This window comes from Pimephales promelas, chromosome 21 (genome assembly GCF_988280905.1).
Source record: "Pimephales promelas chromosome 21, fPimPro1.hap1.1, whole genome shotgun sequence".
Classification (NCBI taxonomy): Eukaryota; Metazoa; Chordata; class Actinopteri; order Cypriniformes; family Leuciscidae; genus Pimephales; species Pimephales promelas.
In genome coordinates this window covers 29,543,081-29,562,013 of record NC_142789.1, presented here as the reverse complement: position 1 = coordinate 29,562,013, position 18,933 = coordinate 29,543,081, and the positions used below count along the sequence as shown (strand labels likewise).

Here is an 18,933-nt window from a genome sequence, read left to right as displayed (position 1 = left end):
CATACATATATATATATATATATATATATATACGTATATAAATTTATTATTTATAATTTATTTTAAATGTTTAATTTTATTTTTTATTTTTTTATTTTTTTATTTTTATTTTTAAATGTTAAAATTTTATTTAAAAAATTTATTTTTTTATTATATATATATATATATATATATATATATACACCTTACCTTTAATAGGCCCAAAATAAAATTAAAAATGTAAAATAAATAATAAATGTATAATTTATATATATATATATATATAGGCCCAAAATAAAATTAAACATTTAAAATAAATTATAAATAAAAAAATTATATACGTGTATGTATATATATATATATTAAATGAATATTATGTGATAAAAACCTAAATAAAAACATTTATTTATTTAATATGTGATAATTACTCATAAAATCACTCCTGTGTCTTTATGGACGATTGACACAAAATTTGGTTTGTGTGTCATGCATGCCGTCCATTGTGTGAAACTGTATACTTTATAATAGTAGTCGTTGTCACTTGATCTTACTAATATGCATGTTTAGTTAATGCTGTTTGAAAGTGTAATAATGTCATTCCCAGACACTAGGAATGGTGCATTGCATTGTGGAATACAATATATTCTGATGGTATACACATTTTGATGAATTGAGGAGGTCAAAATAGGTCAAACTTAGTCATTGATTGAGTTTGCCAATAAATAATACGCATGTTTGGGTCAAATATGGACAAAACCAAGTGTAAAATTGAATAACAAAATGTAAACCAACTGTTGGGTTTGTATATATTTGACCCAAACATGGCTTGAAACAACCCAACTGTGAAAGTATTGTTTCTCAATTCACATACAAGCAGCTTGAGCTCACATCGGTGTTGGTTGAAGAGCCGGGCCTGTGTTCGGGATGGGAGATCATGTACTTGGCTCTGTTCAGAGTCAGACCGCTGCTCATTATTATTCATGAGCGTGGGGGTGTTCCTGGAGCCTGGGGGCGGGATTATCTTCTCCCTCAGTGCTTGTTGTGCTGGAGGCCTCGGTACAGGGGTCTGATGGGTCTGGCTTCGCTCCTCGTCTCTTTCTTTTGCTGTATCACTCTCTCTGGCCGTTTCGAATCACTCCGGGACGCTGGCAGTGCTTCATTCTCTGTCCCTTCCCTCTGTTTGCACTCAGAGAATGACCTCATATTCTTGAGCACATCTATATATTCTGCTGTCTAATGGTTGCAGGAAAGCCAACTGTGGTTTATTGGTCATTTTAGACGAGTGGTTTCCATAGTTCCTATAACCACTGGCAGAGGTGCCCACTCTTTGATGCCTTTTGCGGGGACTAACTTAGCTTGTATTGGGTCTAACCCAGCACAATGGGAACTACCAGTGATGTGAGTGTATGTTGATTGGCTGAATTGGCACCTGCCATTTTTAATGGTGCTCTTCTGTCATTTTTGACCAAAATATTTAACTGTTTTTATTAAAATATAATTTTTTTCTTCATTGAAATGGTACGAAACTTGGTAAAGGTTTTAGCATTTGCTATGTGAACACACACAAATAATGGACATGATTCTAAAAGGTTAAATGATCCTGAAACAAATAGTCTGTGAAAAATGAGCACATTGGAAATTAATGGGAGACAAATTTCATCTAGTGACAACTTTTGGTACTGCGGCCAAAAAAAAAAAAAAATCGAGCTCTTTTTTGAGATATCAACCTCAAATTTGGAACACAACTTAGATTTACAGTTTTAGAGTAAAATGTGTTTTTGAAAATAAATATTTCAGATAAATAGTTAAACTAATATTTTTGTGCATTTTTCATAGCCCTAACCCTTAATTTAATATTCAACAATAATATTGATCTCCCTGCATTGATGCCATTATATGAGAACTAAACTGAGCTGGACGATGACATCATGGTATGTTCCAGAGCAGCTATATATATATAAATGAACTACATTAATAACTTTTTAGCAACAAAAATGAAAAAATACTGAACTTACTGTGGCACTGTTTTCTTCTGGAAACAAACTTTGTTGCATAATGTTCCTGTTATCTCTGTGAAGCTGCTTTGAAACAATTTGTATTGTAAAAAGCGCTATATAAATAAAGGTGACTTGACTTGAGTTGAGTTGACGTGACTTGACTGGACGGGACGTGGCGTGACTTGACGTGTCTTGATGTGACTTAAGGTGACTTAACGTGACTTGACGTGACGTGACATGACTTGACTTGACGTGACTTGACATGACGTTACTTGACGTGTCTTGATGTGGCTTAACATGACTTGACTTGACATGACGTTACTTGACGTGACTTGACTTGACGTGACTTGACGTGACTTGATTTGACGTTACGTGACTTGACGTGTCTTGACTTGACATGACGTTACTTGACGTGTCTTGATGTGGCTTAACGTGACTTGACTTGACGTGACGTTACGTGACATGACTTGACATGACGTGACTTGACTTGACGTGACTTAACGTGACTTGACTTGACTTGATTTGACGTGACTTGATGTGACTTAACGTGTCTTGACATGACGTGACTTGATGTGACTTGACTTGACATGACGTTACTTGACGTGACGTTACGTGACATGACTTGACTTGACATGACGTTACTTGACGTGACTTGACGTGACTTGATGTGACTTAACGTGACTTGACGTGATTTGATGTGACTTAACGTGACTTAACATGACTTGACGTGACTTGACTTGACATGACATTACTTGACTTGACGTGACGGGACTTGACGTGTCTTGATGTGACTTAACGTGACTTAACATGACTTGACTTGACTTGACTTGACGTGACTTGACTTGACTTGACATGACGTTACTTGACTTGACATGACTTTACTTGACGTTACTTGACGTGTCTTGATGTGACTTAACGTGACTTAACATGACTTGACTTGACTTGACGTGACTTGACTTGACATGACGTTACTTGACTTGACATGACTTTACTTGACGTTACTTGACGTGTCTTGACGTGACTTTACGTGACTTGACTTGACATGACGTTACTTGACTTGACATGACTTTATTTGATGTGACTTGACGTGACTTGACTTGACTTGATGTGACGTGACTTGACGTGACTTGACGTGACTTGACGTGACGTTACTTGACGTGTCGTGACTTGACGTGTCTTGATGTGACTTAACGTGACTTAACATGACTTGACTTGACTTGACGTGACTTGACTTGACATGACGTTACTTGACTTGACATGACTTTACTTGAAGTTACTTGACGTGTCTTGACGTGACTTTACGTGACTTGACATGACGTTACTTGACTTGACATGACTTTATTTGATGTGACTTGACGTGACTTGACTTGACTTGATGTGACGTGTCTTGACGTGACTTTACGTGACTTGACTTGACATGACGTTACTTGACTTGACATGACTTTATTTGATGTGACTTGACTTGACTTGATGTGACGTGACTTGACGTGACGTTACTTGACGTGTCGTGACTTGACGTGTCTTGATGTGACTTAACGTGACTTGACGTGACGTGACGTGTCTTGAAGTCCAGGTGAAGTCCTTCTCCTTTACACTACAGAGTTGTTGATGTTGTTGCCTAAGGGGAACAAATAGTTTTTCTTAGTGTGAAGAATTGTAATAATCTCTATGGACCCTTTTTCCACTATAAAGCACCTTATTGTTATTATACAAAATGTGTATGCATAAATATTTTTCATAGAACCATGAGAATAATGAACCTTTATTTTTAAGAGTGATGGGCAGAATTAGACGCAAACCAGCGGATCCGTCTCTAAACACCCGCCTCTGTCTCTGTGTCTCTGTAGGTGATGAGTATTTTGAGTAACCCCAGTGCCGTCCCGTCCCAGTCTCAGCACGATTTCTCCATCTCTCCTCTCCACGGTGGTCTGGAGGCATCTAACTCGATCTCAGCGAGCTGTAGCCAGCGTTCAGACACCATCAAGGACAGTCTGGCCTCGTCCCAGTCTTACTGTCCCCCCACATACAGCGCCACCAGCTACAGCGTGGACCCCGTCACTGCTGGATACCAGTACAGCCAGTACGGCCAGAGTACGTACTGTCCCGCCATTAAACACTCTGTGTATATGACTAAATGTCTAATGTTGTAAATGCCGGTAATGTTTTTGCAAGTCTCTTCTGCTCACAAAGCCTGGGTTTATTTGATCAAAAATACAGTAAAACCAGTAATGTTGTGAAATATTATTACAATTTAAAATAACCGTCTTGTATGTATGTGTTTACGCCACAACAAAAAAAATTAAAAAGTGACTTTTTATCTCGCAATTCTCAAAATTGCAAGTGAGATAAGAAGTCGCAATTACATTTTTTAAATGTAATTCGTAATTGTATTAATTCATGTAATTTATTCCTGTGATCAAAGCTGAATTTTCAGTCTTCAGAGTCACATGATCCTTCAGAAATCACTCTAATATGCTGATTTTCTTCTCAAGAAACATTTCTGATTATTATCAATGTTGAAATTAGTTGCACTGCTTAATTTTTTTGTCAGCCCGTAATATTTGTTTTTCAAGATTCTTAAATAAATAGAAAGTATTATTAAAACAGCAATATTTTGTAACATTATAATTGTGGTTACTGTCACCTTAATGAATAAATGTTTTAAATGTCTTTAAAAAATATCTTACTGACCCCCAACTTTTAAACAATAGTAATATATCTCTGTTAAGACCATTAAGTGTTAAGGCTTTTTTTTTTTAGACCGTTGTGATAAAGCAATGAAAACTGTTCATCGTCTACTTCATAGTTTGGTCTATAGCTTGTGTTTGGTGCTAAAAACATGTTGAACATTTGAGATTCAGCTTAATAAAGTCAAGTTATAAACTGCCTCTGTATTTATTCTTTATTTTTAAAAGAAATGTAAACTTTTATTCAGTAAATTGCCCATTAAGCCATTTCTAAGCAGTAAATCATCATATTAGAGTGATTTCTGAATGATCTGAAATATAGCTTTGATCACAGGAATATATTACAGTTCACAATATATTCAAATAGAGTTGAGTTATTTGTAATTGTAATAATATTTCACAATATTGCTGTTTTTACTGTATTTTGGAGCTCAACACATGCTGATATTTTCAGTAGGTAAGCCATTATTGTTTTATCACACTGATGCCCATCCGAGTTCGTTTATTTCGGTGAGCAGTGCCCGACACTGACCATCTCAGGACACTTTGACCCCTGTGCCCATCACACACACACATGCTCCTGATAAAGACCCCAGCATCGGCCCCGGGCTCCTCTGTTAGTCACAGCACTCTTCCCTTGACTGGGAAACGGGCACTTCAAAGCCCACTTTACACCCCTAGGGTCCTAATGTCCTTTTATTCACCTCTCTCACACACACACACAAGCTTCGGGACAGGAAAGATTTGATTGATTAAATTAACATAATCAGAGGCTGATGTTGCCACAGAAGTCAGTGGCTTCTCTCCCCCGCCATTATATGTGTGTTTGTATTGTGTGTTTCGTTACGTATATGTCCAACAAACTTTTGAATGGTAGTGTTGAGGTGATCTGACTCCAGCAAACTCGGTGTCTTCAAAGGTAAAAATGGTTAAAACTGCTTAAAGTTTTCTGTTAAGGTGTATGTTGCTAGTTTGGGTTATAATGAATGAGGTACGAACAGCAGAGGTCTATGGGTTGTCTCCAGTTAGTTAACTAGATAATTGTGTGGGTGTGTGAAGTAGCGTCAGGTCCATCAGAAGGTGCAGAAGGCTTGATTGAAGAGATCTGACGAGCGAATGTCAGGTTAATTATGAGTGAGATTGAGAGGACTGATCTGTTTAATGAGTCAGATGAGAGAGCTGCTGGAAATGAGGCGAGTATGAAGCATGAAATCTCAAACGCTTAGAGTAATAAAGACTGGCACATACACACACACACACAGAGGGAGAGCTGAATGAATGACACCAGGACTTCTCTGTCTCTTTGGCCCTTGAATGGCTAAATGCTCAATTTAGTGTGTGTGTGTTATCTTTCATTACTCTTTATTTGAGTAAACACTCTGGTCAGAGGTTTAAAAAAGTGACCGATGACGGTATTCATCCCAGGGCGTCATATAGTGACATTTTTGACAATGTGTAGACATCCAACGCACATGGCACCCTTTAACGTCAATAAACCACGCTTGGGTTATGGGTAGGTTTAGGTCTGGGGTAGTGTTAGGGTTCGGCCACTAGGTGGCGCCTTCTGGCCTATATATGTCGCGTGTGCGTTGGATGTCTATGCATTGTCAAAAGCGTCACTATATGAGGCCTTGGGATGAGAACGGGCTCATCAGTGATATGATTTTTGAATCACAAAAGAGTCATTCATGTGATGAGTCGGTTCTATTTGAATGATTCGGTTGGACCAGTGTTGTTATTAACTCAAACTATTAAAAATGGCTTTCAATTCAATAGAAATAAAGCTGAAACAAAATAAAAATATGAATTAAAAAACTTTAAAAACTTGCACTTTGAAGACTTAAAATAAAATTAAATAAGTTAAAGTAATAAAACTGAAATAAGTTTAAGTAATAAAATTAGCTACCAAAACTAAAACAAATCAAATAAAAATAAAGCTAAATTTAAATCTAAAACACTAAGGCACAATAAAATTACTAAACTTTTAAAAACGACGTGACTATTAAAAACTAAACTATTAAAACACGGCACTGTAAAAATATTGATGGTTTAACTTAAAAAAGTTCATTGAACTGGAAAAAGTGAGTTAATTCAATGAAGGAGACTGATTTAATCATCAGAAACTCAAAATTATGTTATCTGAACTAAATAAATTATTTAAGTTGGTTTGACAAAAGAAAAAATGTTGTGATTACTACACTGTAAAAAAATATTGTTGGTTTAACTTAAAAAAGTAAGTAACCTGGGTTGCCTTAAAATTTTAAGTTGATTGAACTGGAAAAAGTGAGTTAATACAATGAAGGAGATTAATTTAACCATCAGAAACTCAAAATAATAAGTTATCTCAACTAAATAAATTATTATAAAGTTGATTTGACAACAAAATTTTTACAGTGTCAAAGCATGAGGTAAAAAAATCTGTGCTTGGTATTAACACATGTTAAAAACATCATTTGGCGTGAGCATAATTAGGTCTTTTACGCTAAAAACAACCAATATATAATGAAAAATGAAAAGCATTGTGATTTTGAATGTGTTTTTAACAATTGGACAGCTTTTGAAGCGGTTCGTTGAAACAAACCATTTGAACGAAGGTTTTATTAATGCATAAATTGCTGTGAGATTTATTTATTTATTTATTTGATAGGGACAATGCACATTAATGAACTTCTGAATTGAGACAACAAAACAGACGTAAACATGCCGGATTATAGCCACAGGGCTAATTTACATCCGTAGTCCCTAGACAAATAACAAAAAATACAAAGATTACAACAAACAAAATAACAACAAAAACAAAATAAACAAAAAAACTAAATAAAAATTACAAGCCGGAATCAACAACAAAAAACACAGAAAACACTTAGGGGTCACAAGACTGGTTTGCTATAAGCCACACTTTGAGTCTGGTTTTGAATATAGGAAATGTGGAACATTCCCTGACAGAGATGGGGATACTGTTCCATAACTTACAGGCCTTCACAGACAGAGAATTCTGTCCAAAGGCTGTTCTTCTGAACGGAACTTCACAGTCACCTCTAACAGAGGCCCGTGTCCTGGCACCACTTTTAGTGTTTAGTTTAAAAAAGTCCAACAAGGGGGGTGGGGCTAATCCATGTAACACTTTGTAAACAAAACCGGCATATTTAAAAAAAATTTAATTCTCTATGCTTAATATGTTGTGTTTTTGTAAAATCTTACAAATATGGAAGGACATTGGCTTTTTATCAAGGACTTTTAAGGCATTTTTATAGAGTAATTCTATTGATTTACTGTAAATGTGTTCATACCGGTCAAAGTCCAGCTGGTACAGCAATATTCCATATGCGATAGAATCATCGAATGTAAAAACACTTTAGCAGCCCCAAATGGTATAAATTGACGAATTTGTTTAAAATTTCGTAAATTAAATTTTACTTTATTCAATATTTTTTTGACATGTTTTTTAAAACTTAATGTAGAATCAAGGGTCAGTCAGACCAAGGTACTTAAATTCCGAGACGATTTCTAATTCTTCTCCTTTTAGAAATACACCAGATTGTTTTATGTCACGAGACTGTTTAGTAAACATCATACAGACGCTTTTATGTGGAACTTGCTGCTCATGCCATGTGTCTGTGTGTTTCCTACAGCCGCTGTGGACTATCTGGCCAAGAACGTGAGTCTGTCGACTCAGAGAAGGATGAAGCTGGGCGATCATTCGGCAGTGCTGGGACTCCTCCAGGTGGAGACAGGACAGGCTTACTGAAGCTTCACACACACCTCCTGAGGTCCCCCAGCTGGAGCTCTTCATTCCCAAGACGAGACTCTCGCCATTCCGAGATTCGGGCCATGGACCTCTAACTCGGACAGAACGCATTCCCAAAACGTACTTTCACCTTGCTGTGCATAGTTGTGTATGAATCAGTGTCATTACAACGGATAATCTCGCTTGTTTTCTATCGGTATTGTTATTACGATTGCCCTTACAGTTGCTGTAATTATGATTATCGTAACTATTGTTTTCGTTTCGCTGTTTCAAGATCCACACGTAGCATTTTTTTTATTCATTTGAACACTAAGGGTTTTTTTTAATGTGAAATGCTAGCAGTGGGCTAGTGTGTGTGTGTTGAAAGTGTGACTGCTGGTTTTCCGCTTTCCGGGTTCCCTCGCCCCGAGCGGTTTGACCTTCTCCGCTTCATTTTTCACTTGACATTCCATGCAAACCATGGCCACTCTGCGGGACGCCTGGCTTTAGGCTTTCTGCTGGGAATCAGCTGTGCGTTTAGAGGACCAGGCGTTTCTCTCTCGCTCAAATCCCTGTTTCGTCTATAGTGATCATCTAGGAGGGGAGGGGGGAGAAAACAGCATTGTTTGGAAAACAATTGTGAACTTTATTCTTGAATTCTCTAGAAAGAAGCAACACTTTGTCCTCGAACTATAGAAGACAAAAAAATCAAGAGATTCTGTTTTTTTTTTTTCAAACATGCATATTATGATTTTGAGTTAAGCAATGCAAACTTTTTTATTAACTATGTAGAAAGTGTTTTTTAGACCAAGTACACTACCGTTCAAAAGTTTGGCTGTTTTTTTTTTAAAGAAGTCTCTTATGCTCACCAAAAATGCATTTATGTGCTCCATAAAAACACTAAATATTATTTTGCTTTAAAATACCTGTTTTCTACATGAATATATTGTAAAATGTAATTTATTCCTGTGATCAAACTTCAGTGTCCTTCAGAAATCACTCCAATATGCTGATTTCCTATTGGATAAATGTTGAATGCAGTTTTTGCTGCTTCATATTTTGGTGGAAATCATGATACATTTCGTTTGATGAACAGAAAACAAACAAAAGAAGTTTTTTGTAATATTACACTTACAAAAAAAAAAATGCTAAAACCCAATTCTGGGTCAAATATGGACACACCCAGCCATTGGGTTACATTTTTTAAATGACATTTTAACCCAGTGTTTGTCTATATTTGACCCAAAATTGGGTTAAAACAACCCAGCATTTTTTTTAAGAGTTTATAAACATCTTTACTGTTCAATGTATTGCATCTTTGTCTTTCAAAAACAACACAAAACAGTCTTACTGGCCTCAAAGTTTTGAATGGTATACGCTCTTAAAAAATGCTGGGTTGTTTCAACCCAAAATTGGGTCAAATATGAACAAAAACAAATGTTGGGTTAAAAATGTCATTTAAAATGTTCAACTTACATGTTTAACCCAACATTTGGGTTTGTCCATATTTGACCCAAATCTGTGTTGAAACAACCCAGCATTTTTTAGAGTGTTAGTGTGTAATTTTGACAACATTCCCGACCCTAACCTCTTTCTTGGTTGCTCTCTTCCTCTCCGGTTTTCCTTTTCTCTTTTTTGTATTAGAAAACACACCCAGGGCTCCTGTAATTAAGATCTCTCACATTCACAAGTTTGTACAAAGAACGTTGGACATTTTGACACATAAATGGAATTGTACAGTAGATGAAGCAGATCGTTTATTGTTTGTTTATAAAGAATATGTTTTATACTAAAACAGAAAAGGTGTTGTGTGGTAGATGAAGCAGGGGATATCTGTAAGTCTTATATTGTAATTTTGTGTTTATATTTACTGCTTTGGTTTCGTATGTATCATTTTTCTTAGGATTCAAAGTGTGTGTGAGAAGCTCTCGATAAAAAAAACATTAACACTTAAAACTGAACGGAAGTGTGTATCGCTTATGATTCTGTGCTTCTGCTTCAGCACATTTGTGGATCCATAGTGGCGATGAAATATTGACATTCGACCCGTTTGGAGCTGAAACTTTGCGATGGAAGTGACTGATGGACTGTGGGAAACACAGCAGTGTTTGGTGCTAACTGACTGCTTCTGACTTACAACGAATCCTCGAGCGATTATCGAACCCCGTCCCCTGGCTTTCAGCTGTCGATATCTCCATCAAAAAACTGAAATGACTTCTAGTATAGAGCATTCACGGCTAACACCTTTGTTAATCAACATTTGGATATTAAAAATATGATCCATCATGCCCCTCTGGGACGTCAAACTGGGGACCTGCTTTCGTTAGCATTTGTGTTTATGCTTTCCTCCCATTTCCTTTCAGCATGTGTGTGTACGTTACCATGGTATAATTTATTCTGCTGTATGAAGTAGTAGCTTTAGTGGGAACCTTGTATTTGGTATTTACTACCTTCAGCCTGTTGGTGTCTTTACTGTAACACTGGCGTAAATGTTATCAATTAAAGATCTAAAACTGAAATAAGGATCATTGTCTTTAAAGTGTATTGAGTTTGCTTAACAAAATTTTAAAAGGTTTTAGATTATATTTGTATGCATATTTTCATGTTTTTCTGTGGTTTATAGAATGCAAAGAAATTGTGTTTCTTTGAAACACAATTTGCAAATGCAAAGAAAGCAAGTTTAGGGCACTTGTCATCCATATATTGTACAGTACATTACCTGCTGCTATATTTAAAAATGTAAAAGACATGTATAGGCAAAAACATGTTTTATTCATATTTATTTTTTTAGGTTGCAGGCATATAGGTTGCATATTTGATATGCTATTTTACTTAATTCAGTGTGTGTGTGTAAACAGTCATAAATGGGTAATTCCATTCTATACCATGCATCACTGTAAAAAAATACAAATAAATCAACTAAAGACGTGTTCGTGCTGCGTTAAAATTTTAAGTGGTACAACTTCTCATTTCAATTTGACTAAACTTAAAATTTTAAGGCAGCATGTACCCTTGCTTTTTAAAGTTGAAATCTTTATTTAACTTTTTACAGTTGCATATTAATGTGTTCTTGGGGCAAGGCGTACTGAAAAAAGAAGTGTACCTAATAATGGGAGTAGCAACTTGGCAACATTTTTATCTCATATTTCAAAGAAATATTAATATATATTTTCTTTCCAGATTCACTTATCTCCCCAAAAGCCTGATAAACATTCTGTGTAAGTGCTACTGGATGTTGAAATCGATGCCCTGTTTCGCAATGGAAAGTCATAGTCTTATTTTAAACCCCATAACGTTTTCCTTTTCCTTTTTATTTATAGCAAACAGTTTGTTAAAAAAAGTCAGTTTGAAATGATAATTACAAAATATGATCATAATTCCTCAAGAGTAAATGTGATCATTCAGTCAATGTCAGTCATTTTTAAAGACCATGTCATGGTGAAACCTCCAAAAATTTACAAGACATTTAGAGCAAAATCTGTGACATGTACTGTATGGTCTCAGAGAAATCCGCTAAGTTACATACAGAGGACAACAGTCTGCCTGGGTCTCAGAAACACATGAAACTTGAAATTCATTTTAAATGTAAGTAAACATTGATAGTCTAAGACACAAAACGAGTGGTTTGTGTGAGAAAACGAACAGTATTCATATCGTTTTTACCTCTTAACCACTGTCACTTCCAAGTACACGGAGGGTGCGGACGCTTCGGTCTGCGCAAGCGCCGGAAGTGATCTCTCGCACATGAACGTCACTCATTGTTTACACAGAGATTTCGAAAACGTTACCTTTCACTGTGAAGATCTAAACATATTTAGATGTACAAGAAATTGCAATAGAAGACGATTTCGATATATCAACCATAGATAAACAGAAAATGTTGATTTTTTTTTTTTCACAATCGCGCGAGAGATCACTTCCGGCGCTTGCGCCCGCGGCCTCAGATCACGATCTGGCTGTGGTTACAAGAGGTAAAAACGAACATTTCTTTTAAATCTCCTCTCTTAATGTATTCGGTTTCATAATTTCTTCTTGTTTTGATAGAATACTGCTTGTATGTGTCGACTTATTCTGTTTGTAAATATTGCATCAATAAAAATAAAAAAGAGGTAAAAATGATATAAATACTGTTCGTTTTCTCACACAAACCGCTCGTTTTGTGTGTCTTAGGCCATCAATGTGTGCTTACATTTACGAGTCATTAAATCCTGTTTAATTTGGACTTCTCTGTGCATGCTCTTTGAGGTGGTGACCATAGACCTGCATTATATGACAGACACGAACAGTTTGACCTAAAAAATTGAAAATACTGCGGAAACAAAGACACCTACATCTTGGATGCCCTGGCCTTGAGGTAAGCTAAAACATACCAACAAATTAATTTCAAAGTGAAAATCCCTTTAAAGGTCTTGCCCCCCATTGTGTGCGTGTGTGACGTCATGTTGAATTGATGAGGTCGGCACCCTCTGTTCTTTCTAGAAACGATAAGATTGCTCCATTCCTTCCAGAAAATATCAGCATATCAGGCTCCCCAATCTGTTCTTTAAATCATAAATGATCTGTCAGAGCTAGTTTTTCTTACTGTACATATTATTAATTGGAATTGACAAAAAAAAAACATCCCATAAAATTATTTGAAATATTTTTTTTCTGAATAGGTTCTTTGTGCACATGAATAGACACTGAAACCCAAGTTCCAGTAAATGCACAGCTGTAGGAAGTCATTCATTTATTGTCCAGTTATGACATTCCTCCAGAACTGCCAGTCTGTCTGTGGTCCGGTTTGGCCTGGACTCGTGTGGCAGGTTCTGCAGAATGAATGTGGGTGACGCCGTCACATAGGAACTGCTGGTATGCTGCAGATACCAAACCGATTCGCATGATACCAAAACCAGCTGCTGCTGTCCTCACACCGACTTTACACACTGTAGGTGATTTCAATTCATCATGTTGATGATAGCTCAATGGATCCATTGTTGCTTTCTGATAAAAATGCCGTTTTTAATCTGTATTTATCACCACACCATCAGAGTTTCACAGAACAGAACTTGGTTAAGGTTAGACACCGTTTATTTTTGACGAGTGAAAACGAGATAGACTTACGGTTGATTACTGTTGTTTAACAACATATCGATTGTTCAGCTAACGAAATGTCTTTCCGGGGAAGAAAATAAGTAGAGAAAAACTCCATAAAACAGTTTTTAAAGTTGTGAAAATCATGTGATCTGGCATCTTTAGTGCTTGCTATTGTAAAGATTATAAGTCTCAGCCTCCTTTTTATTCCTGTCAAAAAAGAATAACCCTGATTAGCTAATTCCAAGGGCAGATTCATATCTGAAATATCAACCATAATTGTACCTATAGTGACAGATTGATAAAGCTCAACAAAACGCTCTCCTTTGTGAGAAAGTGTTCATTGGTGAATCCAACGGTGTTTGCCATTTGCATGGTGGCAAAAAAATATACACTCTCAGAAAAAAAGGTACAAAAGCTGTCACTGGGGCTGTATCTTTTCAAAAGGTAAACTTTTGTCCATTTTAGGTGCTAATATGTACATTTTAAGTGTTAATGTGTCCATTTTAGGTGTTAATATGTCCATTTCAGGAGCTAATGTGTCCATTTTAGGTCCTAATATGTACATTTTAGGTGCTAAGTACATTTTAGGTGATAATATGTCAATTTCAGGAGCTAATATGTACATTTTAGGTGCTAATATGTCCATTTCAGGAGCTAATGTGTCCATTTTAGGTGCTAATATGTACACGTATGTACTAATATGTACATTTTAGGTGCTAATATGTACCACTAAGGTACCAATATGCAGGCTTTGGGTACAAAAGTGTGCCTTTTAAAAAGGTACAGCCCCAGTGACAGCTTTTGTACCTTTTTTTCTGAGAGTGTATTATACATTCAAATATTTAATACAATAATTAATTTTTATGTATATTTTTTGTATTTAAAAAAAGAATGCAAGTATGCATTCCTCTCAAACCATTAAGTTGAAGCCCGGCCCTTTCCAAGTAAAGGCTGGACTATACTAGTTCAAACGCACATATATGATGGGTCCAGAATTAGACTTTTAAGCTTCAGATTATGATTCCATCCAGTCAGAGGATATGAAACACGTTTGATATTTTGAGCTGATTTTAGAATGCGTATTGTTTTCATTTTTTCGTGCGTCTTAAGTTTGTTGTTTTCGACTTGAAAAGTCTGGTAGAGTGTGATTCTCAGCTGTTTAGTGTTGCAAGTATATTGCAAATAAAACAAAAATACTATTTCAGCCTTTCTACTTCAAAAATGTAACGTTTCTTTGTGAATAATTGTGAAATTTACTAGCAATGAGTTTTTTTGAGTGAAAGTACCTCTATGATTCATTTGACATTTTATGCATTTGGCAGACGCTTTTATCCAAAGCATCATACATTGCATTCAAGGTATACATTTGATCAGTTCATGCATTCCCATTCATGCATGCTAGTGCCACACGGTGATTCATTTGAATGGCTTTGCGGAGCATAAATCAATAGGTTGAGCTGGAGTTTTAACCTCTTGACAGCCACGTATGATTGTGTGACGGTCTTTATCCCAAACGCTTTGTGTTTTCATCATCAACTTCCCTCGGATGCATGTGTGAGATGTTTCAAGTCTCTTCTGGATTAAGCGAAAGCATGTGTTCTGGCTGCAACACCGATCCTCGGGCCTCTCTTCTTCAATTCTCTTCCTCCACGAGGCACCGCCCAGACGACCGCGTGTCCTCGTCTTTGTTACCCTCTCCTCTCTCCCCTTTTGATCCTGTAATTGATTGACTACAGGAGGAGGATTCAACGAGACCCACAAGAGCCAATTCCCCTCGCTTCTCTGGAGAGGTTCTGATAAAGTGCCGGCCCGTATATGTGGTCCCTGCACCAGACGTATGGCCATTGAAGGTGGCTATGAGCCACGGTGGCTTAGCCGAGAGCTTTCTCCAGGGGCCCGGGCTTGTGTCCTGCCGGTAATGGGCTTGTTTAGATCAGAGGGATGGAAATGAAACTCTTGAGCCGCGGAGAGGAGCATGCCGGTGGACTCCTATCTCCCAGGACGCAGGCCCCACAGCGAGAGGCATCTGCATAGACTGAGCTGGCCGCTCGGAGAGAGGACGGCTGATAGATTTGGATCTCATTTAAGGGAAAGCTAGCGGTGAGGAAGCAGGACTGGACAGGCATGGAGAATGAGGAGGTTGATGGACCTGGCCCAGCGAGAGCCAACAAACTGAGTGGAGGACAGTTTAATGAAGCCATGATTGCCCCACTTTTTCTGGAGTTGAACAACGGCAAAACGTTTCAAAGGTTGCTCGCGTAGCACGTAGACTTTCATTCAAGTTACCTTCTCTCAGATTAGTATAAAAACATTACGTCTTGATTACAGACATCTTTAAAATGTTTCAACTATGAACTTTGTCTTTTGTTTTTCCCCAGTTGAGTTGGATTTTGAAGAGTCTGTTGAAGAGGCTTAGGTTCAGGACGGCTAGAAATTTGCATGATATTATATTTGATGAGCAAAAGTTTGCGTCTGTTGTTGTGAGAAAAACATGTTTGAGATGCTTTTATGGTACGTTCAGACCGGACGCGAACAGCGCGTCAGGCGCGAATGATTTCAATAGTTAAGTCAATGCAAAGACGCGTAAAAAATTCCTGCGGCGCGGAAGACGCGAATACGCCTCATTCGCGTGTCAAGTTCGCGCGAATGGCGCGAATTGAGCGTCTGGCGCGTTAAGTGCGTTACGCGCGAATGATTCAGTTAGTGCCAATTGTGCATTCACGCGTTTGACGCGAATGGGCTCTATGCACGGCGGTATTTCCGGTGAAGCATTAGGGATGCTCGATAACTTCCGCTGATCGTAGAGTCCAATGCAATACCGAGAATATATACTGAATTTTATACTCCATGGTTATACTAAAGAAACGTTAGTCACAAAAACAGATAAAAACAGACACCCCTCGTTGTGTTTATGCTTCTTTTTAAAATTATATTAAATAAACATAACTATATATAAAATTACATCTAAACGTATGTACGTTTCGTTTCAAAGACTGGAGGACAGTATATATTGAAGACTCTGCCATAATCCCGTTTTCCCCTTTAATCTCCACAACCGGAAATGGACGAGCATCCTTGCGTCAAATGCGGAACTTATGCGTGCATATAGCCCATTCGCACCTGCCGCCCGAGTTGAAAAATCTAAACTTTGGCGTGAATTCGCGCCGCGTTAACCAATCAGGAGCCTAGCTGCTTGCTCACGTGGTGAAGTGTCTGGATGCTTCAATAAATTATTTTGTAATAAATGCATGGTGGGAATATGCACAACAAAGCAAATATTTTATCACTTAAAACATTATTTCTTTATACGAGACATGTTCATTTTGTATTGAATGTTATTCATTCCATATCTAGATTATATAAAATAGTATTATGATGTAAAGACAATCAACATATGTGCATAAGTTCGTGTCTGGACGTGAGAGAGAAAAAAAATCACAGGACAAGTTAATAACTTTTGGAAGCTGGCTCTATTTATCATCAAAACAAAAATAAATGACAGCTTAGGTGGATGAGGGCGAGGGTGATCTTCGCTCCGATGCGGGACAACATGTCATCAAACTGGCGCGGGACAGGCGGAAGTAGCGCTGACAGCGGCCGTCATCCAGCGCAGCTCCTGGAGCGAGCAAATGGTGAAACTAGCCAAACGGTTCACCTCAGAAGGGTCCGGAGGACACAAACATACGGCGACGATGATCCCCACGCTACTGTTCTGCTCTCCAGACTAAATACAGGTCGGTGATCTCTCGATGAATGCTCGGTCGACATAAAAACAATGGCCGCCAATGGATTTCGATTCTGACGCGCATCACGCGCGTAAATTTCGCTTCAAACTTTTGTTTTTACGCGCGTCAGTTTCACTCTTGAAACGCGAATTAACACAAAGTGGTCAAGCATCAAACTAGACGCGTCAGGCGCGAATTTGACGCGCGATTCGCGTTCGGTGTGAACGTAGCATTACCGGTTGATTGGAGCTTGTTAAATTTAGTTTTAAGAGTACTTTTAGTGTGTTCAAATGGAAAATTGTGATTGCTTTAGTAGTTAAAGATGCATGTCGAAAACAGGTAAAGTCGAATTGGCCAAACACATTGCCTACATTTTTTTTAGTAAATCTGGGCAGTGTATTGTTTTTACAGTGTTATCTTTCAATCTAAGCACGATTAAGGCCTCATTTACAGGTCCAAGTTACCAAACTCCGAATTTTTCCTCCTACGTGGATCGGATACGACCGAACGTGGAAGCAGGAAAAAAGCACATAGTGCCATTTTTACTTCCTTTTTTGGAAGCTTTTCAGGATCAGTTTGTCTGCCTTAATTTGCTTCACCAGTGTAAATGCAGATATCGGATATGGGTCACTTCTAAAAGAAGATGTAAGAAAATCAGATATGGTCAAAAAATCAGAATTGGGCATCAAGACCTGCAGTGTGAATGCGGCCTTTCTGAAGCTCTCCATTCAATCTCATTACCAATAAGGTGAAACAAATAGGATCCTAGAGTGATTTTTTTAGGCCTGTGGATGCAAACAAAACAACAAATCGGCATGATATCATTTGAACACATCTAGGCAGAGTGCCTTTTTTATATCTACATATATATGTAAGAAAATGAGGGTTTAAAGAGCCACCGAGGACCTGATCCAGTCAGATTACAGTGGAGGTGTTCTTCTCTGAGGCTTATGTGTCTTAAGAGAGCCGCGCTGTTTCCGACTGTCATGGCTGTCACAGTGAAAGCACTTGCGGAGACCCGTAATTCTCTAAATCCCGTAATTATTCCACGATACATAATGTACCTGCGCCGCGGCCTGTCTGACGTCCTACTTTGACTCCAGCTTTGCGCAGACAGAGGCCTCTGTAAGCTGGGATTTCAGTCTCATCTTTGGCAGCGGGAGATCTCCGAAAGAGCGTCTTCCAATATTGCCTTTTCATGTAAGGCCTTAAATTTGCAAAAGCAAGTCGAATTAAGATATTTCAAGTCGATTCGTTTTGAATGCGTCATTGTCATCTCGGGGGGCCCTCGTCGAAGTCGAGTGCGTCTTCAACTTCTAAAGAAGTTCTCCACTTCTCGAGAGCACGTCTCACCTCGAGTTCAGAGAGGAACGCGGCGCATCTTCACGTCGGAATTGTTTATTTTTCCCATTCTGTCCTTCACACGGATGGCATCACACAAGCACACGCGCTCACACACCTCTCTCCTCTGTAGATAAGCGGTTAGCGTGAGAAGAAAGGGCCACTGAAGTTGGGAATCTGAGAGATGGGTCGCCGCGATAGCGCCGCTGTGAAGCCAGGTTCGATTTACATATAAAGACCTGCGTGAGCTTGGCTCGCAGACTAATTAATATTAATAACTAAAATGCAAATGAGCTCAGACAGAGGAGGCCCTTACGGAAGAACAAACCGGGGTTTTGTCGGGGATTCACACACATAAGCCTCTTCTGAACGTAAGAGGGCTGCTAACAGCCGTAACGCCT

At 38.0% G+C, this 18,933-nt stretch overlaps 1 protein-coding gene across 3 annotated transcripts in view; it reads left to right on the top strand.

The window, feature by feature from the left end:
• The window catches only part of pax7a (paired box 7a), a 78,725-nt gene extending 67,810 nt beyond the window's left edge, over nt 1-10,915 (top strand). For all 3 annotated transcript variants that reach the window (XM_089124834.1, XM_039674258.2, XM_039674257.2), the window contains 2 exons: nt 3,824-4,067; nt 8,296-10,915. In XM_089124834.1, the coding sequence (XP_088980960.1) occupies nt 3,824-4,067; nt 8,296-8,411 (360 nt within the window). In that variant the 3' untranslated portion in view covers nt 8,412-10,915. The remainder of the gene's footprint in view (nt 1-3,823; nt 4,068-8,295) is intronic.
• The last annotated feature ends 8,018 nt before the right edge of the window (nt 10,916-18,933 follow it).